At 57.5% G+C, this 21,889-nt stretch overlaps 3 protein-coding genes across 4 annotated transcripts in view; all 3 read left to right on the top strand.

The window, feature by feature from the left end:
- The window catches only part of SCN4A (sodium voltage-gated channel alpha subunit 4), a 29,550-nt gene extending 25,034 nt beyond the window's left edge, over positions 1–4,516 (top strand). The window contains exons 23-24 of the mRNA XM_022589149.2: positions 58–328; positions 1,135–4,516. Coding sequence (XP_022444857.2) covers positions 58–328; positions 1,135–2,360 — 1,497 coding nt within the window. The 3' untranslated portion in view covers positions 2,361–4,516. The remainder of the gene's footprint in view (positions 1–57; positions 329–1,134) is intronic.
- A 3,779-nt stretch (positions 4,517–8,295) lies between these two features.
- On the top strand, positions 8,296–11,812 carry CD79B (CD79b molecule). 2 transcript variants are annotated; one of them, XM_022589147.2, is made up of 6 exons: positions 8,296–8,418; positions 9,048–9,101; positions 10,122–10,433; positions 10,653–10,771; positions 11,037–11,078; positions 11,200–11,812. In XM_022589147.2, the coding sequence occupies exons 1-6, from the start codon at positions 8,352–8,354 to the stop codon at positions 11,296–11,298; spliced, it is 693 nt and encodes a 230-aa protein (XP_022444855.2). In that variant the 5' UTR covers positions 8,296–8,351; the 3' UTR covers positions 11,299–11,812. The 2 variants fall into 2 exon arrangements, with proteins under 2 accessions (XP_022444855.2, XP_022444856.2); XM_022589148.2 differs by having other exon boundaries at positions 8,312–8,418; positions 9,051–9,101.
- Positions 11,813–19,491: 7,679 nt separating this feature from the next.
- Positions 19,492–21,168, top strand: LOC111182618 (somatotropin). The gene is made up of 4 exons (XM_089901418.1): positions 19,492–19,886; positions 20,090–20,206; positions 20,435–20,596; positions 20,872–21,168. Exons 1-4 carry the CDS (start codon positions 19,740–19,742, stop codon positions 21,070–21,072), a joined length of 627 nt encoding a protein of 208 aa, XP_089757544.1. The 5' UTR covers positions 19,492–19,739; the 3' UTR covers positions 21,073–21,168.
- Positions 21,169–21,889: the final 721 nt, after the last annotated feature.

Below are 21,889 nucleotides of genomic sequence, written 5' to 3'. Positions count from 1 at the left end.
GACCACTGCCCCCCACACCCCTCGGCGTGCATCCCCGCGCTCGCATCCCTGCTGCAGAACAAGATCCAGGGCACGGTGTACGACTTGGTGACGCAGCAGGCGTTCGACATCACGATTATGACCCTCATCTGCCTCAACATGGTCACCATGATGGTGGAGACGGATGACCAGAGCCAGCTCAAGGTGGACGTCCTCTACAGTGCCAACACGGTCTTCGTCATCATCTTCACTGGCGAGTGCGCGCTCAAGTTGTTGGCCCTGCGCCAGTACTACTTCACCGTCGGCTGGAACATCTTCGACTTTGTGGTCGTCATCCTGTCCATTGTGGGTGAGCAGGGCCGGGCTGGTCTGAGTCATTCAGGGAGGCCGGGCGCTCCCATCCTCGTGTCCACACACAGACCTGCTCACGCACCTGCCGTGCTCACACTCACACATACACACACGCGTGTGCACCTGGTGTCTACGCTTAATGCGCAAAAGCACGTACAGTGGGCTCCCAGGCAACCTGTCGCCTTCACATGCATGACCACACCTGAGAAACATTTACTTGTCCAGTGGTGCCCGTGTGCTTCGAGAAAAACATAAGAGGGTTCCAGTGTCCTTCACACAGGAGAGCTGTGTGTCATTGTGATAGTAACTAGCTAGCGTTTATCAATCATATACTATTTGCCTGACACTGTGCTACGCACGTCACAGGCATTAGCTCACCTATTGTTCCCAGCAAATGGCCTGAGGCTGGTACTGTTGTCACCTCCATTTTACAGACGAGGAAACTGAGTCACAAACCAATTAGGTGACATGCCTGAAGTCACACACCCAGAGCTGTCCTCCCCCGCCCTCTCATCCATGGCATCTGCAAACAGCCTTAGCGATAGGCCTACCACCATTCGCTTTGACACGTCCCACCTCCATGCAGCTGTGTCAGGGCAAAGATGGAGCCCAGGCCCCAAGACCCCTGGGAGAGCCTAATGGGTCAGGCCATTCGGGCTGCGCTCTGAGCGGTGAGCTTCTACTGCTCCTTTCTGGGGAAGAGCCCAGCGGGCTGGGCCCCCCTGAGCCGCGCATGCCCCCTGCTCCCCGACCCAGCCGCCCACCCTGAGGGGGAAAGCAGTCCTCACCGCTTCCTCCCTGCAGGCCTCGCACTCTCTGACCTGATCCAGAAATACTTCGTGTCACCCACGCTGTTCCGTGTCATCCGCCTGGCGCGGATCGGGCGCGTCCTACGGCTGATCCGAGGGGCCAAGGGCATCAGGACGCTGCTCTTTGCTCTCATGATGTCACTGCCCGCCCTCTTCAACATCGGCCTCCTCCTCTTCCTGGTCATGTTCATCTACTCCATCTTCGGCATGTCCAACTTCGCTTACGTCAAGAAGGAGTCGGGCATCGACGACATGTTTAACTTCGAGACCTTCGGCAACAGTATCATTTGCCTCTTCGAGATCAGCACGTCAGCCGGCTGGGACGGGCTTCTCAGCCCCATCCTCAACAGCGGGCCCCCCGACTGCGACCCCACGCTGGAGAACCCGGGCACCAGCATCAGGGGCGACTGCGGCAACCCCTCCATCGGCATCTGCTTCTTCTGCAGCTACATCATCATCTCCTTCCTCATCGTGGTCAACATGTACATCGCCATCATCCTGGAGAACTTCAACGTGGCCACGGAGGAGAGCAGCGAGCCTCTCGGGGAGGATGACTTCGAGATGTTCTACGAGACGTGGGAGAAGTTTGACCCCGACGCCACGCAGTTCATCGACTACAGCCGCCTCTCTGACTTCGTGGACACCCTGCAGGAGCCGCTGAGGCTCGCCAAGCCCAACAAGATCAAGCTCATCACACTGGACCTGCCCATGGTGCCAGGGGACAAGATCCACTGCCTGGACATCCTCTTTGCCCTGACCAAAGAGGTCCTGGGAGACTCTGGGGAGATGGATGCCCTCAAGGAGACCATGGAGGAGAAGTTCATGGCTGCCAACCCATCCAAGGTCTCCTACGAGCCCATCACAACCACCCTCAAGAGGAAGCACGAGGAAGTGTGCGCCGTCAAGATCCAGAGGGCCTACCGCCGGCACCTGCTGCAGCGCTCCGTGAAGCAGGCTTCCTACATGTACCGCCACAGTCAGGACAGCAGCGGGGACGCAGCACCCGAGAAGGAGGGGCTGATTGCTGACACCATGAGCAAGATGTATGGCCCTGAGAACGGGAACAGCGGTTTGCAGAGCAAGGGGGAGTGGAGGGGCTCGACATGGGACCCCAGACCTGCCCTGGGGCTCCTGTCCATCAGACCCACAGACACAGCCCTCCCTCCCGCCCCACCCCCGGGGCAGATGGTGTGCCCAGGGGTCAAAGAGTCTCTTGTCTAGCAGGTGGCGGTGAGGTGGCACAGCCCCAAAGCTCCCCCGTGGCGCCTGCCCCTGAGGGAGCTAGAGCTTTGCGTCTGGGACTGATCCAGCTCCCTGTCGGGGACAGGATTTGGCCGTGGTGGGCTGTCACCCAGGCCATGGCAAACGGGAATTGTACCTGAAGTCTCCACTCTGAGCCCGAGGCTGCTGCCTCCGTGATTTCACCTTCAAGTTGCTCTCACCTCCTCGGGGGCCCTGCTGCCCTCCTCATGGCCCCGGGGGAGGTTGGAACATCAGAATCTCTGCTCCCCTCTTGGGGAGGAGCCGGCCTGTGATGGAAGGATTGGCCGCCCTCCTGCCACCAGAGTCTTAAGGGCCACTGACCTCTCCCCAGGAAGTGGCTCAGGCCCCCCCAGCTCCCTCCAGGACAAGGAAGTCTTAACTTCAGTGAGAGCAGACACCTGACCCCAGGGCCCGCCAGCCCTCCCCTGACTCTGGGTGCAGCATCACCCTGCCAGCTTAGGAATTCTCTGGAAAAGGAAAGCATCACTGGTCCAGAAATGGCTCCACAAACCTGATGGGCCACTGGATCCTGACTCATTGGGCCGGTGTGACCCCTGACACCTTTTCCAGATTTGTCCATTGCCCAGGCCCCTGGCTCCCTGGCTGGCCCCTGGGGGAAGAGCAGAAGGGAGGATTCCATTTGGGAATCGTCTTTTTCTGGAAAGCACGGATGGGTAGCACAGGTTGGATCCCACCAGCATATCGCTGCACTGGGGGCTTTCTTGGCCGGAGCACCCAGATCTCGGGTGGTGTCGGGGACCCTGGTGCTCAGGAAGAAGGTTCCCTTCCCTCCCCCCTTCCCTCCCTCCTGCATCAGCACCACTGGGGCTCCTGGCAGCCGCCCCAACCCCAGAGGTTTCCTCCCCATCCTCCACCACACCTCATCCTTTTCCCCGCCTCAAAGTGATCCTAAGAATGTTCTAGCTGAGCCCACGTTCGAGATTTCCACACTGGGGCAGGCACTGCTCACCTGGCTCAGACCCAACCTTGCAACTTCCTGCCGTCCGGAAAGCCAGGCGGCACTTCTGCTGGCACTGCTGGCCTGGGCATGGCGGTGCCGGTCCTCCGCCGGCTGCCGAGAACAGACAGAGGCTGAGCTCGGAGGAGGGGGTGAGACGCAGGCTTAGGGGTCACTGGATTTGCTCATCGGTGTGTGTGTGCCTGTGTGCCAGCGTTATACCTCTGTGTATAGCTCTGTTTGTGTGTGTGTGTGTGTGTGTGTGTGAACCACCGTGTCCCTCAGAGCCTGCATACGCATGTGTGTATGGGTATATTTGTGTACATGTGTGTCAGTGTGCCCCGCAGTGTCTGGCTGGTGTGTGTGTGTGTGTGTGTGTGTCTTCTCTGTAGGCCTGTCTGTGTGAGTGTCCCTGTGCTGTGTGTATGTGTGTGTGAACACAGGTGGTAAGGTTTGCACATCGAGTCCCCCGTTGCCCTTAGTTCCTCTTCTTTTTCTTGTTTCTCGCGAACAGTTTGATTAAAACTCAGGAAGCAGCAAAACCTCCAAAACAACCTCTGTGTGAGTGTGCGTGTGTGAGTGTGCGTGTGTGCATGTGTGTGCATGCACGCGTGTGCGTGTGTCCGTGTGTGCGTGTGTGTTTACGTCTGTGCTCGCCCGGAGGCCGGAGCCTTCCCTTCCGTCTGCCGCGCTCGCCGGCCCCCTCACCACCCTGCCTGGGCATCCTTCTCAGCCCCGTGAGTCCACTCTTCTGCCCTCTTCCACTTCTCTTCCTCACACCCACCGCCCAGCCCCGCTTCCCGGCCCCGCCTGGGTCCTCTCTGGAATGAGGCCCCTGCTCCTTCCATCTCTTCCTGCAGCAGTTCTGGCTCTTTCTTCAGAAGTTCATCCTGTAGGGGTCAGCCTCCTCTCTGACCAGCACTCCGCCCACTGCCTTTCCCTCCTCGTTGGGGCTCTGACTAGTGAGGCCCCAAGAGCCTCGGCCCCTGCTGGACTGAACTCTCCACGGGACCGTGTGCAGATTGCAGAGCCAGCGTGGCTGAGCGGGGTCCAGGCCTCCCCCTGCCTGCAGCCTCCTCCCCTGCAGACCCACACCCATTGCACCTTGTCCGGGTGGGAACAGGCCCAAGCCAGGCCAGTAGACAGGCCCCTTTGTACAGTTCTTATAATAAACCTCCCCGGTGCCTCTGACATGTGGGCTCTCTCCTTCTGTGCTTCTGCGTGCGGACATCGACGGGAGCTGAGGGCAGCAAGAAGGGCTGGTGGGGATTGAGCCAAGTGGGGAAGACTTGGGGAGCTGCCAGGGATTGGGGAAGCCCCAGCTCCCTCCTCTGGCTCCGTCTGGCCGTCTCCTGCCCCCTCCAGAAGGAGACTGGGACTCCAGCCTCACAGCTGGAATCCCAGAGGCCAGATGAGGTCGAGTCGTGCCCTGCTCCCTTCACTCCCCTAACAGACAGCACCACACTGCGTCTCCCTGCCCACGACAGCATCCAGGAAACGGGTGTTGGGACCCGTGTCCCCAGCCCCTCCTCTCCAGAAGCCCCCATAACTTCTCTGCCCCTCAGAGGCCCTAAGGTGCCTATGGGTACACGGTGTGGCCCCTCCCTCTCCCCAGAGGTACAATTCCCCCAGGATGCTGCCTCTGACCCCTGACCCCAGAAAACCCAGGGTCCCATGGACCTACGACAAAGAGTAATGTTATGTAGTGAGCTCAGGCCACAATCCCAGTGGGTGAAATGTAATTTCAGATTTAATTTTGTTTTCTGATAGCCAAGACTGTATTCCTCCAAACTAGTGAGTATTAGTCCCTTTCAGGATTTCTGTATCCCCTTTTCCTGGGTCCTGAGGTTACATGGCACCCTTGGGGGCTGGGGAGGGGAACCCCCAGGCCACCCCGACATCCCTCAGCCATGTCCTTGAGCCCCTTCCCACAGTGTGGTTGTCTTTGCCTGCAGGGGAGGGGTCTGACATCCCCGCAGGGCTCCCTGAGCCCCCCACCAGGGTGCTGACCTCCCTCCCAGAGGTGGGAGAGGGGCTCCTTCTCACATGAAAGTTCTCCAAACCTCGCCCAGGTCCCTCTCTGGCCCCAAGGACAGGAGAGCTTGAGGGTGCCCTGACCCACCCTTCCCCTGAGCCTTGAATGGTAAAAGAAAAAAGACAAAATCCTGGGTGAGAAACATAGATAACCAAAGTTCCTATTTCGGAATCAAGACCCTCCCCCAGTTATCAGTCCTACGCACCACCTGCCTGAGGGTGAATCTGAGTCCCTTCAAGGCTCACGACCGCCCTACGAAGAAGATATTATTACAATTATTTCTGTTTTACCTAAATGAGGAAACTTGGTCTCTGAAAGGTTAAGCACGGGTGTTGCTTAACAGGGGTGCAGTTGACATGTGAGACAAGGAAATTCTGCTGTGTGGGAGGCTGCCCCTCCCACGGCAGGGTCTTCACTGCCCCCTGGCCCATGAATGCCAGAGGTGTCCATTGGTCATTTGACCTTGGCAATGGCCCTGGAGCATTTGTGGGGCAGGACCACCCTTCATTGAGAAGCCCCAGGTGACTTGAGGCGGCTTCCCGGTCTCCTGCAGGGTCAGGATTCACATCCGAATCCTTCTGAGCCTGCAGGTCTCCCCTGGTAACAACAAGCCAAGTAGAGTCGGTAGGCGAGGGCTGGGGGGAGCGGCAGAGGTCAGAGCCCTTCTTTCCAAACTGAGGTTCTGTCCTCTCCCACCACCCTCCCAGGGTTACTGGGGGTCCCCGTCCTCTTGTTCCCCAAACCCCCAAGCTCCATGTCCCTTCTCCCTACACCCCCATCTCTTATTTTGATGCTGCCTTCCTGGAAAGGTGGGGTGAGGGCTGCCTGATGTCGGGGTGCACAGCCCAGGGCAGCCGGGGGCAGAGGCAGGAGTGGACTTACGAGGCCTCCTGTTCCAGGAAAGAAAAGGCGTCACAAGCCCCGAACAGAGCTCAGTACTGTTGTCACTGGGGAGGGAACAGCATGGCCCCAACTGTGACAAATAACCCTGCAGGCGGTGGGGCCCCCATTGCCCCCACCCACTCCTGGCATGAATGGGAATGAAGTCCAAAGGACACATCTGCATCCCTGCCCACGGGAGAGGCAGATGGGTGTGTGCTTGGAGGACACCTACTGCGCCCCCAACCTCCATGCCCCCTAGAGTCACCCTGGGCCGCAGGACCAGCTCCTGAGCAGTCCCACACCACACAGCCCGGGAGCACACCCGTGTCAGCAGCTACATGCACACACACACACGTGTGTATCCCAAGCCTTCTCCATCTTCCTCCCAACTTTGGGGGACGCTAGCCCCAAAGCTAACCAAGGCTTCCATCACCAGGGGGTACTTTGCTAAAGGAAGAGACCCCTGGATTTTCCCCCATTCCTCTGGGGGAGTCTCGAACCTCCCCCACCAGGGGCCCATGGTCCCCAAGCTGACCTCAGGTGATGTTTATATTCCTGGGCTGTTTGTTCTGTGAACTGAACATCTGACACCTTTTCAGAGAAATGTGTTTTGTTTTGTTTTTTTTCATTTGGAACATCTGGAAACAACAAGAACATCTGGGACTGCCAGGAACGAGCTGTTCCTTGGAGGGAAAATTAACCCTCCTGTCCCCGCTTTCCACAGCTCCAGTCCTGGCCCGTACTCCTCGGGGGTGGGGGTGGGGGGGTGGACCCCACCATCCCAGGTGAGGCTTATGCTCAGGACTGAGGGGGCAGCACTCAGACCTCTGTCTTCCTCACCACCAACCCTGGCCTAGGAGGTGGGTCCATGTCTCCCTGAACCCAAACAGACCTGCCAGCAGCACAGGCCGCTTGAAAACTGGCAGGTGGTAAGGAGAATATGTAGGCAGAGGACACAGGATTTGCATCTTCCTTCCCCTCCTGGCAGTTGGAAGAAGACAGAGAGTGAGGGGCCAAGAGAGAGTAAAGAAGCTTCCATAAAACATAAAATTCAAGAGTGGGCTCAGCTGTGGGGCTGAGGGATGCAAGCCTGCCATGTGCAGCTGTGCAGGTTGTGCACTGCACAAGGGCACCTCCCCCACCCCGAGCCCCCAAGGGATGAGGGTTGTGTCTGATCCAGGGGCAGGGGCACAAAGTTGAACTTAGACAAGCTCCTAGGCTTATGGTTCCATCCACCACTCTGCTGACTGGCGAGACAAAGCCAGAGATCCTTTTTGTTTCAGAACCTGAAGACTCCCCCATACTAGCCTCCTGTCCTCTGCCCGAGACCCCTGGAGCTGTGGATAACACTTCAGTGCCCTGAGAGTCCCCTGACTGCTGAGTGGTGGGTTTTCTCTAAGCTGTCAACATCTAAGTCCACCTTCTCTGGCAGCTCCCAGAAAACTCTCCCACCAAGTGAGGGAGGGGCCCTCTCGCCAGGTCCTGGACCAAATCTCCCAAGCGGCTGTTACTCTTGGCCTGTTTTTGCTCAAGAACCACTGTGGTTCCTTTCCTCCCCAGGGTCAAATCTCCATCAACCCCCAACATGGCCACCTGCACTCCAGCCAAGAGGCTGTGCTCTGGGCCCATAGCTGCCCGCCAGCACCCCTGCCTCATCCTTCCTGGGTGCCCCTCTTCCCACAGGGTGTAGGCTGGTCCAGGGTGGAGAGGCCACGCTCGCATTCATCCATAGGACCCATGTGTATTCAGCTAAGTGTGAGGTGGGAGGCTAGGGGGCCCCAGGGCACGGGGATGGGGTGGGGACACAGAGGCCGCCGCCACCCGGGGCGTCCACCGCTGTAGTGTCCGAGCTGGGGTGACCCTTGAGCCTTAGCAGCACAGCTGACAAAAGAGCCTGCCCTCCCCCAGGGTCCCCGGAGAACTGGTGCCTCCCCTGGGTCCCAATTTGCATGGCAGGAAGGGGCCTGGTGGGGAAGAGGCGGGGAGGAGACAGGCTGCAGCCTGGGCAGTTACACGTTTTCCCCCCAGGAGCCTCCGCTGTCACGGGCTTGGGGCAGGAGACGGAGGGGTGAGCATGGCGGGGCCGGCGCTGTGTCCCGGGCTCAGCAGCTGGTTGGTGCCTCTGCTGCTGCTCCTTTCAGGTACGGCCCGAGCCGAGAGGCCTGCTGGTTCCGCTGTTTCCACTGGTTCTGTCTCCTGCTCTCTCGTCCTCCTCCTTCTGTCTCTCACACTTTTCTGCCTCCTGTCTCCCTCTGACAGCCCTGGGGACCAGGTCTGTGGGTATCAGCCATGCTGATGGCTCAGGGCTCCGCGGCCCCAGCCCCTCTCCCGCCCGGAGGGTGTCAGGCTGAGCTGGGCCTGAGGCTCTGACCGCAGAAGACCTAGGCCCAGGAGAGAGAAAGAAGAGTGTGGTTCACCCCCAGGCCTTGGAGGGCACTGCGTGGGGGGCGGGCAGTGGAGAGCTGCCCCCAAGCAGACCTGGGACAAGCATGTTCCAGAAGTGGTGCCCTGGTCTGGAAGGCGGTGGAGCCCTCCAGCTGTAACTTCCCTCCCGTCTCATCCAGGCACAGCTCAAGGTCAAGGGCAGAAGGGGGGCTGGGAGTCGGATCTTCTGGTGACCCCACCCCGCTCTAGTCTCTCGAGAGCAGGGCTGGGGGAGAGTTGAGGGGTCTTGATGCTGATGTCCTGGGCGGGGAGGAAGTGGGTCTGGGAACGCAGGGGTGGGACAACCAAGTCCCAGTGACCGGCCCGCCCACTTCCTCCCACCCAGCAGGTGAGACGGTGCTGGAGGCCAAAACAGAGGCGCTCTACCGGGATCCCAAAGGTCAGCAACTTCCCCCGCCCATTCTGGGGACAAGTATGTCTGTGTCCAAAGCCGGTCACTGTCCTGTGTGCTGTCTCATGGTTGTCCTTGTGCCCTTGTGCCCCCTGGGTCTCCCCACCCAGGACTCCCATCCCCAGGTCTCCTTAGGGTCGGCCTCCCTCTGTAAGACCTGGCTCTGAAGTACCTCCAGTCCCCCCTCCTCCACTGTCATCCTCATTAAACATCAGTGCTCCAGTCCCAGCGATCTGGGGCAGTGCCAAGCCCAGGGCTGGAGTGGGGGCCAGTGGGAACCCCACTGAGGACTCAGGCCCGTTCTCCCTGGCTGGGGAGTTGGGCTTAGCCCCGGCAGGAGACCGTAACCTCAGGGACCCCGACAGGTCGCAGGGGTTCCTAGGGGACCACTGACTGGGAACCAGGCAGGAGGGAGGCTTCTTGGAGCAGGTGGGCGGGGACATCATGGCAAACTGAAGAAAGAAGGCTTAGGAATAAAAAGAGAAGCAGGTCCACACGGAAGGGGGGAGGGAGGAGATGGAGGAGAGACAGCCAGGGGATTGATGTGGGAGGCCTTGACTGCCAGGCTAAGGATTTGCGGGGTGCCCCTGAGGATTTTGGGCTGGTGTGGGTAGCCCAGGGCAGGGAGAGGTGAGAGCACCAGGCCAGGCCGGAGGCTGTGCTATGGGCCTTCTGGCCTCATGGGGTGAGGCCGGCATCGGGCTACTGTAATGGACGTGGAAAGGAATCAGAAGGTTCCAGGCCCTTCTTAAGGAAAATCAGGCGGGAAGTGTGGGCCATCAGGAAGGGGCGGGGTCCGGCGGCTTGGCCTGTGGCTTCTCACGTGGCTCTGGCTCTCCCACACCTCTGCCTCATGTCTGACCCACATCCCAAGAAGCAAGGACAGACAAGGGGGCTGAGCCGGGGGTCAGTGCTGCCCAGGACGGGGGCCCACGGCTGAGGGCCTGAGTTCGGGCCGACGGTCAAGAAGAAGGAGCGGGATTTTAAGCCCAGCCTTGGCGCCCACAGGAAGCTCGTGTTCCCGGATCTGGCAGCACCCACGTTTCGTGGCCAAGAAACGGGGCTCCATGGTGGAAATCAAGTGCCACCTGGGGGACTCCGGCAACGTGAGCTGGCTCCGGAAGCAGGAGACGGACTCGGAGGCCAAGCTATTTCTCCCCGAAAAGGGCCGCATCCTCCAGACCCACAACAGCACCGAGGCCACACTCATCATCCAAGACGTCCAGTTTCCGGACAACGGCATCTACTTCTGCAAGCAGGAGTGCTCGCAGAGTCCCCCGAGGACAGAGCGCGGCTGTGGCACCGAGCTTCGGGTCATGGGTGCGTGCGGGGCCCGCCCCCCAGCCAGGGAGGAGAGCGGGTGTGCTCGTGGAGCGGTCCACACCCACCCCACCCCAGCCCGGACCAGTAGGGGGGCCACAGCGTGGCGGTGACTGTGGCCCTCGAGCACCTGGGAGAGCCACTGAGAAGCAGGTCCTGAGGGGCGCAGGCCCGAAGGGGGGGCCCCAGCCTCACCGCCCCCGCCCCACCTTCCCCCAGGGTTCAGCACCTTGGCGCAGCTGAAGCGGCGGAACACGCTGAAAGATGGCATCATCCTGATCCAGACCCTGCTCATAATCCTGTTCATCATCGTGCCCATCTTCCTGCTGCTGGACAAGGTGACCCTGGGGGCCGGGGAAGCAGCCACGGGGCGGGCCGGGCACGGGCAGGGTCTCCATCTCCCCAGCCCCAGAGCCTGCCCATCGATTTACCGATTCAATCACTCCTTTATGCAACAGCTGCTCTCGCAGAGTGCGCCTCACCCCTGACCCCTGACCCCTGACCCCTCGCCCCGGGCCAATCTCCCTGGCCCTCCCCAGCCTGGCCCAGCAGTGGATGGGGTGGGGGAAGCTAACAGTCTTCTCTCCGTCCCTCACCCGCCAGGATGACAGCAAGGCCGGGATGGAGGAAGATCACACCTATGAGGTAAGGAGTGGGGTGGACCCCGCAGCTCCCGGGGCCGTGGGGGGCAGGGGGGGCGCTCAGAGGCCCCATCTGTGTGCGCTCAGGGAGTGGCCAAGGCCTGAGCTCCGCTCCGTGTCCCCAGGGCCTGGACATTGACCAGACAGCCACTTACGAGGATATAGTGACGCTGCGGACAGGAGAGGTGAAGTGGTCGGTGGGTGAACACCCAGGCCAGGAGTGAGAGGCCGGCCCTCCCCAAGCCCCTGGGCATAGCCCGCTGGGCCCTCACTGACTGCTTCAGAGCCGCCCGGCTCCCAGCCCATCCCCTTTACCCTGAACCCCCTGTCCGCCTCCAAAGCTGGCCCACCAGGTCCGCCTGCCCCTCCAGCCCTTGGTCCCCATCTCTTGCCAAAGGGACTGGAGCGGAAGGGCCACAGGGCAGTGATTTGGAGCAGGGAGTTCTCTGGGGCTAGGCTGGACCCAGCCTTCTGGGGGTGCTATGCGGGGATCCATCCCCTATTCAGGACGGGGAAGGCAGAGACTTGTCTGGAACCTGCAAATGGACTCAGAACAGCCCGGCTTCCTGTAGAGCCCGGGAAGGGCCCTGGCCCACCCGCACGTGGCTGCAGCTGGGCCACCGAGAGCTTCATCCCTCTCCCATCCTCTCCTGCTCTCTCCTGCCCTCCCCCACGCCAGGGGGCTGCTGGCCTTGAGCCCTTTCTCCCACGGAATAAACAATGTGTCTTGAGAAATGACACACAGGCTTGTGACATCTATGGTTATGGGGTGGATGAGAGTACCTGTTTGGGCGCAAATATTTGGGCACCCATGGACCCATGGGGTGTGAGGAGGGACGGCTGCCATGGGGCTCAGAGCCCTCTCTGGTTCTCACACACTGCTTCTCTCTGACGGCCCAGTTGGGACCTGTGGCCTTGTCTCCCGTTCTTCCCCTGCTCTCTGACCCTAGTGGGGCCCCGAGCAGTGGAGAAGGGCTGAATGGACTGGCCCTTCTTCTCGGCGGGGATACCCTCACCCTGCATTCCCTTCAGCCGACAAGCAGCACTTGAGTCCTGCTCTGTAGGGCAGAGGTCTTAGCCCTAGAAGAGTTTGCCCTCCCCCACCCACCCCAATCCTCTTGTCCTTTAAGGCCCTCCACCTACAGGAAGCCCTCCCAGAGTGCCCAGTCCCTGCCTAATCCCTGTTTGGACCCTGGCCTCTCCAGCTCTGGCGTAGCTACTACCTTGTGCTGCCCATACCGGCCTTGTTCTCGTTAAATTAGAAGCTCCCTGAGGGCAGGGTTTCCCCTGACTCCATCACACACCCCCTTGTCCCCTACGAAGCCTGGATACTTTTTTAAATTTGACCCAGAGCTATGCAAGAGAGATTCCTAAAGTGGGAAGCTCTGTGGTGGTGAAATCTGGGCATCCTTAGGTAACCCCTTCAGGCTTTCCCAGCACAAAATCAGAGGCAAAATGGTCCCCAACCTGCCAGCTGCGGGAGCGACAGAGAGCAGCTCAGGGCTGGGAGCTGAAGTGAAATTAACCTCTGTGTGCAGAGCCAGGCTGAGCTCCACTTCCTGTTGACCTGGGGGGGAGCCCAGAATACCTCTTTGCCATGCATGCTCTGGATTCAGATGGGAGAAATCCCTGCCCTCAGGGAGCTGCCAGTTTAACTGGAGAACCAAGGCCAGCATGGGGGGACCAGTGAGAGCAGCTCCCCCTGGCATTCCAGGTGGGGCAGGTGGCCAAGGCCCCCAAGCCTGGGGTTTCAGGTCCATCTCTGCGTCGCTCAGTGGTGTCCACTCAGAGCCAGGCAGGGCCAAGCCGGGGAGGGCCTCCTCCCTCCCTGGTGTCCGGGCTGCCAGAGGAAACTGGCTTGTTTTGGCATCTGTCTCCACTGAGCTGCAGCCCTTCCTCTCCTGCTGCTTTGCATAGTGGCGCTAATTCTGGCCTCGACCTCCACCAGGGACCCTGGGCAGCCGGCTGGGGGTGGGACGGAGCCTTCACTTCTCCCCCCGCACAGCAGGGTCTTCCCCCTGCTTGGGGCTGCCCTGAATCTGGGGAGGCCTTGGCTTTTTTGAAAGACAACTTAATATCTTTGAATAACTGAGTTTCTCTAATGCTTTGAAGTACTGTTGGCAGAGAATCATCTGAGCAGGGAGGCCTGCCTCGACCACCAGACACCCACCCCGCAAGGGCACTGCCTTCATGGTTATGATGTAGAAGCACTCCCTGGTCCGTTCTTCTGTCTTAGAGGCTTACACTACGGGTGTCCCCATGTCCAACTTATGGGTCCCTGGCCCCCAGAACTGACAGGCAGCGGAAACAAAGCTGGGTGATGCTGGTGGGGGGCGATGAACGTCTCAGATCTCGGTTGCTTTATCTACAAAACGGGAATCATAAATCTTATCCAAAGGAGCTGAACCAGATGCTGGTTTTTAGAAAATTACCCTACAGTAAAATTGACTTCGTTTTCCTTTCATGAATTTTAGATTTACAGCTTTGTATAACCACCACCACCACCACAACCAAGTTACAGAACATGAATCAGACTCTTTTGCTGGGTCCCCCAAATATTTATATATTGAGAATCTCTTAACTGCCAGTAAGATTTTCTTGAACACCTCCATATTCATTTACGTGAGCTTGTCTCACCGTGACCCTGGAAGGGGGACATCTGCATCCCAACTTTAAAAATGTGGAAATCGAGGCCCAGGGAGATGATTACCATAATTGGCCAAAAGACACACACAGATCTTCTGACTCCAAACTCAGCATTCTTTCTACTACATCACAGCTGCCTCCCTCGAAGGACCCTGAGCCAGAGCAGGAGGAGAGCCATAGGGAGAGAATCCTGGGACAGCTCTGCCATCTCCCTTGTTCACAAGTCGCAAAGCCCTGAAGGCCCCACTCCTTCCTGATAGGCCAGGATATTGAGTCACTGGGCCATCCTTCCAGGAGTCCGGCTCTGGGCCCCTCTTCCTTTAGAATGCAGCCCCGAGGGCCCTCGGTGGGCACATGCCCTGCTGCCCACTGGGGGAATCCAGCCCTGTCCCCCGGGGCCTGGGGTAAGCACAGGCTGGTTCCTCCTCCGTTCTAGCTTGACTTCCGGCCCCCTGGCTGCAGGTGTTGCTAGGCCGGGGGTGCTCTGACCCAAGGGTTTGGGTGTTTTTCCAGCAGAATTGGAGATTAGAGAAAAACAAAACAAAACTCGGAAAGCTGCTGCTGTTTGGGTGTCACTGGACCCCCAGCAGGTGTGCAGCCTGGCCGGATCTTCTGCAAAGGGCCTCAAAGGCCATCCAGCCGGGGGACCAGGGACTCTGGTCCGCGCATGCTCTGCTCTCTGCAGGCAACCTCAGCAGCTGGATTCAGAGCCCACACCTGTGAGATTTCTGGATTTGTATCTGCTCTCCAGGCTGGACCTAGTTGGTGTCCTCGGGAACTGCTATTGACTCAGGAACAAACAAAACCCAAAACCAACAAACCTGCCACTTGGCGACACCTCAGCAGCCATCTCCCACCCCAAAGCCTTTACTAGGAAACTTAGGTGACTCCACAGAAAACAAAACTTAACAAAACTGAAACCCTGAATTCAGAGTGTAGTTTGTTTAAACACATTTAGACAGATCCTAATGCACAGATCAAATTAATTAAAAAAAAAAAAAAGACATCGTTCTCTCGGCCCTAAGACCACTTTCTCACATGGCAGGAGTGGGCGGGCCAGATGCCTCGTGAGGTCCTGTTTGGGGCTCAGGTTCTGCAGGTTGTGGGTCTGTGTGAACATCTGTGAGTGCTCACCCTCAGCATACGCATGCCGCCCTGTCTCCTTTTTGCATTTAAATTTCTTCAGGTATGTATTGCTGTGCATGGCAAGATCCCGTATTATCATTTTTTCTGTACTTGTTATGTTAAATTCATTCTGCTACGAGGAGAACATCAAGACAAGTAATGGGCTGCCTTGCCATTTCTGGCCAGGGGCGGGGAATATTTGAGTTCTTTCCTTGGCACTGCCCTTGCATCCATTCAACCCACTTAGCAGACGCTTGGTGAGTTGCTAGGCCTGGGATGGTGCCAGCTGCCAGGTCCCCCCACTCCCTAGAGCTACGCTCTCACCTCTATATCTTAGCTATTTCTTTCATGGTAGTTTTCACAATGTGAAATTTCTGTATAAATTTTATCATTCTGTATTTATTTGTTCGCTGTTGTCTCTCCTGCAGACTGTAAACTCCAGCAGAGAAAAGATTGTGTCCTTTGTTCATGTAGGTATAATGAACTGGTACAATACCTGGCACATGGAAGGTACAACAACTGCTTACTGAATCAGTTAATACAGGAAAAAGAGAATGAGTGAATGAGTGAAGAGACGAAAGGCATGAACCCAGCCTCAAAGAGCTTACATTCCCTTAAGGGGAAAAAGATGTTCACAAACAACCACAGAATAAGGTAGGAGGAGGCAGAAGTTATTTCCAGCTGACAGCACCAATCAGGAAAGCACCTCAGGCTTCCCACAGCTGCTGGACACACCCCGGTATTATTATATTTCTTTTTCAATGGGCTTGTCTCCCTGGGGAATAAGCCCCCAAGTGGAAATTGCTTAGTAGGTCCCATGATGTAGATTGTTTTGCTCTTCTAGATTGTTCAGAGATCCTCACCTACGGTAAACAACATCCCCATCAACCCACAGGAGTGCCTGCCCCCATCCTGCCCCCCCACCCCAGAGCCCTCCAAGGCCCTTCCTCCATGCTTGAGCCCTCTGGCAAACTCAAGGGTCCGATGAGATAAAGGAAGTGAAAACGTGATGTACACTGAAATGTGCAACACAAATGGGAAGGATGATGCGACTTGGTTCATTAAATCGGGCTCCATCGAGTTGTTTTTTTACTGCCTCTTTTCTTGGTGTCTGTGGACCTCACTCTGGGCTGAAGCTCCTTGCATTCAATTCCCCCCAAGCTTCATTGAACATCCTCTGAGCTGGGACTTGATCCGGCCCTGCTAGCTTTGCAGTAAGGATAGTGCTTCCACGCCCAGCGGCGCCACTGTCTTTCCTAGATGAGGCTTCTAAAGAGCTCGTTGTGGTGGGAAGACTGGGGCCTTGGGCTGCCATCTTTTAGGAGCTGAGAGACACCTGGCAAACTACTTATCTCTTTGAGCCTGAATGTCCTTGTATGAATGCACCTCACCCTCTCCGCATCACACAATACAGTGCCTGGCACATGGAAGGCACTCAGAAATGTTGGTCTCCTTTTCCACCTCCCCCTGGAGAAGCCCTTGGGAATCCCCACATAATATTCTCTAAAAACATTGACCCAATGAGCTGTGATCAACGCGGTCATCAGACTCATGCTGGAATCAAAGACAAAGTGGAGCATATCCTGGGGGCAATCCCAACCTCTGGCCTCAAGGAAAGCAGGACAGAGCTAGAGGTAGGAAGCATGGACCTCAAGTGACCAGAGGAGAATGGAAAGAGCTGCCTCCAGTCCCTCTGTGGCTCTCCCTAAGACCAGGGCAATCATGACTCTAAACAATGAGATGGCCCCGAGCCGCGTGGACTTGAACTTCAGAAGTGCTCCTGAAGCCTGAAAGAGGCCACTTTCGGATCAAGAGTAGATCTTTGAATTTCCACAATAGGCACAGAGAACCCCAGAGATGGTCAAATCTGAAAATACGAAGGGCTTCCAAACACACTGAAATTCATGGATTCCAAGATAATGGGGGGATTCATCCCGAACCCTTTGAGGATGACCCCGGAGATGCTGATCACAGCCTCTCCTCACTGGCCACCGTGCAGAGGCCATTGTGGGGCAGCCTCTGAATCTGGAGAAGCCAAGGGTCTGGTCCCAGGTCGTGCCCCAAGAAGGGGTGAGTGACTCCCTAGCAAGAGCATGAAAATCCCAAGTCTAATTCAAAGTTTATCTTTTACTAGCAATGAATTATGTATGTGTCTCCATCACTAAAGACCCTGAAAAAGACCTTTTCTATACTAGAGAGAAGGGTCACCAGTATCCACCCCCCACCCTCCAGTTCTTCCCTCTTTGGGTCCGATGGCTGCCACCGTGGTCACCTTTAATAAAGGTGTATCCCGGGGGTCCCCAGAATCCTGTGGGCCAACCGGAAGTGGGTTGGTGAGAGGAGACTCTCCCCTGCTCTGGCTGGTCCCACCTGTTCTTGGCAGTAACCTGCCTGGCAGGGAGCCTCAGCCACACCTCACCTGTGCCCACCTTGTGTGGATCTCGAGTGGTCCCCAAGTAGGGCTCTTGTACCCTCAGTCATAGGGGAGGCCTGAGCTTCTCCTGTGGTCCACAGTTCACATACTAGTCCCCCCAGTATTAGCTAGAAGTCTGTCATGAGAGGTTCCACTTCAGTGTCCCTTCCCCCAGGTGACCTAGAAGGAAGAAGTGGCGGAGGACACAGGAGGCTGTGTGGGGCTTAGAGACCCTCCTCCACTTCCTGCCCGGCTCCTCCCCTTTGGTGGCTCTGGAAGGAGAGGAAAGGGGTGTCCTCATCTTTCCTGTGGCCCCATCTTCCTCAGAGCCTGTTTCTTTAATGACACTCCCTTCTAGTCCTCCTATGGTCATGCCTGGGGACAATTCCCACAGGTCCCTGTGCCCTCCGTAGCAGATAAAGAATCAGGGGCATGGTCGGGCAATGGTTCAGGAGCGATGAGAGAAAAGAGAGCTCTATCTTCTGGTCTTAAAGGGGGAGATGGCAAGGCACAAGCACTCAGGTTCTGGACCATGGGGGTGTGACTTTTCAGCATTGGTTGGCAACACTATAACCAACCACCTCTAGAAAGTTTTGCTCATTCGTTCGTTTCCCCACAGGGTCAAGTGCTAAATGTTCTTAGACTCAAGGGATGGAAGGTTTAAACGGAGGGCAATATGTTCTTTCCTGCTCTTATCTTGGGGGACTATTTGACGCTGGTGACCTCCAGATGCTGAAATAGCCCCAACTCTGGGCACCAGGAGGTGGCAAGCCTGCAGCCCTAGCCTTCCTGACCCTGGCCTTGCCCTGCTATGAGGTCTCCGCCATGCACCCCATGTCTCTGGGCCAGTCTCACCTGGAAAATGACGGACAAAAAGCTGACTCTTAAGGGAGGACAAAATGAGGCAAAGGGACTCTTGTGATTAGGGGCAGGACGCTTGTGATCAGAGGGATTTAAAAGTTAAAAAACAGAGTGGCGCCCACCCAGTCCGCTTTGAAGAAAGGGCTTGGGATGATGCAACGTGGGAAGAGCAAGGATTTGGAGATCTGCTGCCTTGGCTGAGGTAGCTCATGTAAGTAAGCCTCTCTGAGCCTTGGTCTCCTCCTCTGTAAAATGGGGTGATAATACTTCCTTCACAAGATGGTCCTGAGGGTCTAATGTGAGGTTGCATGGGCTTGCTCTTCACAACCTGATAAGCTCTATACAAATATTAAAAGGAGGAGAAGAAAGACGGGGAGGAGGCTGCAATGACTGGAGAGGGCATCTTTCTGTGTGCTGTGCCCAGAGCTCCAGTGCTGGGGGTGGGACTCAAGTCCTCAAGGGCTCTTCCAAATTTGAGATTCACTGACGGTGACAGGGCTATGGGAGGAAGCAGTTGTAAGCAGTGTCTGTTCCCGGGATCTCTGTGGCACATCCAAGGAGCAGGGACAATGCCTCAAGTTTTGGTCCTTTGCCCTATCCACCTGGGGGAGTCCCTATGCTCCGGCAAAGGGGAGGGCAATGTGTGGGGCTGGAGCCCTCTAGCGGTCAGGGTTAGCCCTGCATCCAGCTACCTCAGGCTGGATCAGGCGGCAGGAGGATGGTGATGGGGCAAAGGAGGAATCTGTGCCCAGGAACCCCAGAATCTATTGCTATCCTTGGCCCCCTTCTCCCAAACACACATTCTCTCTGGTGGATGGAGGGGAGCTGTTCAGGGAGGAGGAAAGAGGTGGAGAGTGAGGAAGCATCCACATAGCTCTCAGGGTACATCCATCCTGACATAGCCCCCCTTTAGGGGACCAGCTTGGACCCTCCTCACCCTGGAGGACAACCCCACAATGACACCCTGCCACAGTGTGCCTGGACTCGGGCTACTCCCTTCTGCTACCTCTCCCTTAAAAAGAGGACGGATTGGGTGGTCTCTCAAGCTGAGACTCTGTGCGTACAGCCCTCGGGACAGGTGACAGTGGAGAGGGGAAGATGACAAGCCTGGGGGACATGACCCCAGAGGAGGAGCGGTAACAGGATGAGTGGGTGGGGGTTCTAAATTATCCATTAGCCCAGGCCTGCCGGTGGCCCGTGCATAAATGTATAAAGAAAATAGGTGGGGGCAGAGAGAGGGAAGAGGCCAGCGTATAAAAACGGCCCACAAGGGACCAATTCCAGGACCCCAGGACCCATCTCCCCAGACAGCTCAGGGTCCTGTGGACAGCTCACCAGCTGTGATGGCTGCAGGTAAGCACCCCTAAAATCCCCTCGGGCTCGGTGTGTACTGAAGGGTGATGGGAGGGCCCTGCAGATGGACGGGGGCACTAACCTCAGGCTTTGGGGCTTCTGGATGTGAGCACAGATATCTACCCCCAGACATGTGACCAGGTTTGAAATGTTCTCATACCCCGGTGGGGAGGGGCGGTGGAGGACTGGCAGGGGAACCAGGCCTCGAGTTCTCTGGACCCCTCCCTCTCCGGCCCTCCTTGTCTCTCTCTAGGCCCTCGGACCTCCATGCTCCTGGCTTTCGCCCTGCTCTGCCTGCCCTGGACTCAGGAGGTGGGCGCCTTCCCAGCCATGCCCTTGTCCAGCCTGTTTGCCAACGCTGTGCTCCGGGCCCAGCACCTGCACCAACTGGCGGCTGACACCTACAAAGAGTTTGTAAGCTCCCCAGGGACGCGTACTAGTGGCGGGCGGCAGGAAGGGCTGAATCCGTGCCCCCTCCACGTAGTGGGAGGAAACTAAGGAGTTCAGAGGTATTTTATCCGAGTGAAGATGCTGTCATAAACGGAGGGGGGTTCCTAATAAAGCAGTGAGGAGAACCGCGCAGCAGCCTAGACCCGGGCGTGTGTTCCTTCTCCCAGGAGCGCGCCTACATCCCGGAGGGACAGAGATACTCCATCCAGAACACCCAGGCTGCCTTCTGCTTCTCGGAGACCATCCCGGCCCCCACAGGCAAGGACGAGGCCCAGCAGAGATCGGTGAGTGGCCATCGCGGACCGAGGAGCAGGGGCCTCCCTCATCCTAAGAAGGCTGCTCCATCTCTCGGCATCGGGCCTTGGGCTGTCTTCTCCCCGAGGAGCTGCAGGGTGGTGGCTGGTGGCGGAAGGTGACGGATGGCGGAGGGAGGCCCGCGGCTGCCCCCCTCCCCCGCCCCCGCCACCGACTTCACGGCGCCCACCGCCCACCACCCACCCATCTGCCCGCAGGACGTGGAGCTGCTCCGCTTCTCGCTGCTGCTCATCCAGTCGTGGCTCGGGCCCGTGCAGTTCCTCAGCAGGGTCTTCACCAATAGCCTGGTGTTTGGCACCTCGGACCGCGTCTATGAGAAGCTGAAGGACCTGGAGGAGGGCATCCAGGCCCTGATGCAGGTGGGGATGGCGTAGTGGGTCCCCCAGGCTGGGCCCATGCCCGCCCTCTCCTGGCTTAGCCGAGGGATGGGGGGCTCCCGTGGGCTGGGGGAGAGAGGTGCCTGCTCTCTCTGTGGCAGTCCAGCCTTGACCCAGGAGAAATCTTCTCCCTGTTTCCCCTTGTGAGTCCTCCCTCCACACCCTTCTCCAAGCCTGGAGGGGAGGGTGGCAAATGGAGGGGACGGGAGGCAGCCGCTCCCAAGGGCTCCCTGTCTGTCTCTCCCTCCCTTTTGCAGGAGCTGGAAGATGGCAGCCCCCGGGCTGGGCAGATCCTCAAGCAGACCTACGACAAATTTGACACAAACATGCGCAGTGATGACGCGCTGCTCAAGAACTACGGGCTGCTCTCCTGCTTCAAGAAGGACCTGCACAAGGCTGAGACGTACCTGCGGGTCATGAAGTGTCGCCGCTTCGTGGAGAGCAGCTGTGCCTTCTAGTTGCCGGGCATCTCTGTTACCCCTCCCCAGTGCCTCCCCGGACCCTGGAAAGTGCCACTCCAGTGCCCACCGTCCTTTCCTAATAAAACGAGGTTGCATCACATTGTCTGAGTAGGTGTCATTCTGTTATGGGGTGGAGCGGGGCAGTACAGCAAGGGGAGGGTTGGGAAGACAAACTGCAGGGATCCTCTGGGCCCTATGGGAACCCAGATGCTGAACGATAATTGACCCAGTTCTTCCTGGGCTAGAAAGAAGCAGACACATCCCCTTCTCTCTGTGACACACCTAGTCCATTCCCCAGGTCAGTAGTCCCAGTTTGCTGGGGACTCATAGGTCAGGACCACTCCCCTCACCCCACCCCCAAAGTACTTGGAGACGTTTCTCTCTCCGCCACCAGAACCACAAGACCAAACCTAGCCCCCAAGGGTGGGAAGAAATAAAAGCAAGACAGGCTATTAAGTACGGAAGTCCAGAAAACGCCTCCAACATGTGAGGAAATCATAGAACTACCTTTGTGCAGAAATTTTAAGGTGAATACACGTTCAGCCCAACTACCCTTGGGAAATGCGAACAATGCAAAAATGGCTTTGGGACAAACAGAACCAGAACATTTGGGATCTGAATTGGGGCAAGGGATGTGGAAGAGAGATTCTAAATTGAGGGTTGCAAATTCAGCGCCAACAGGTGCCAGGTAGGTACATACATAAGTAATAAGGGCTGCATGTAAAGGTAGAAATAGCAACTAGCTCTCAGCCTGCTTGTGAGGGATACAGCACAGAGGGGTGAGGGCCAGAGCAACCTAAAGAACTCAGGCCCC

This window comes from Delphinapterus leucas, chromosome 19 (assembly GCF_059928025.1).
Source record: "Delphinapterus leucas isolate spDelLeu-1000000601 "Yukka" chromosome 19, BTC_Dleu_Yukka2, whole genome shotgun sequence".
Classification (NCBI taxonomy): Eukaryota; Metazoa; Chordata; class Mammalia; order Artiodactyla; family Monodontidae; genus Delphinapterus; species Delphinapterus leucas.
The sequence above is the reverse complement of the archived record's forward strand: the minus strand, read 5'-3'. Positions and strand labels throughout refer to the sequence as shown.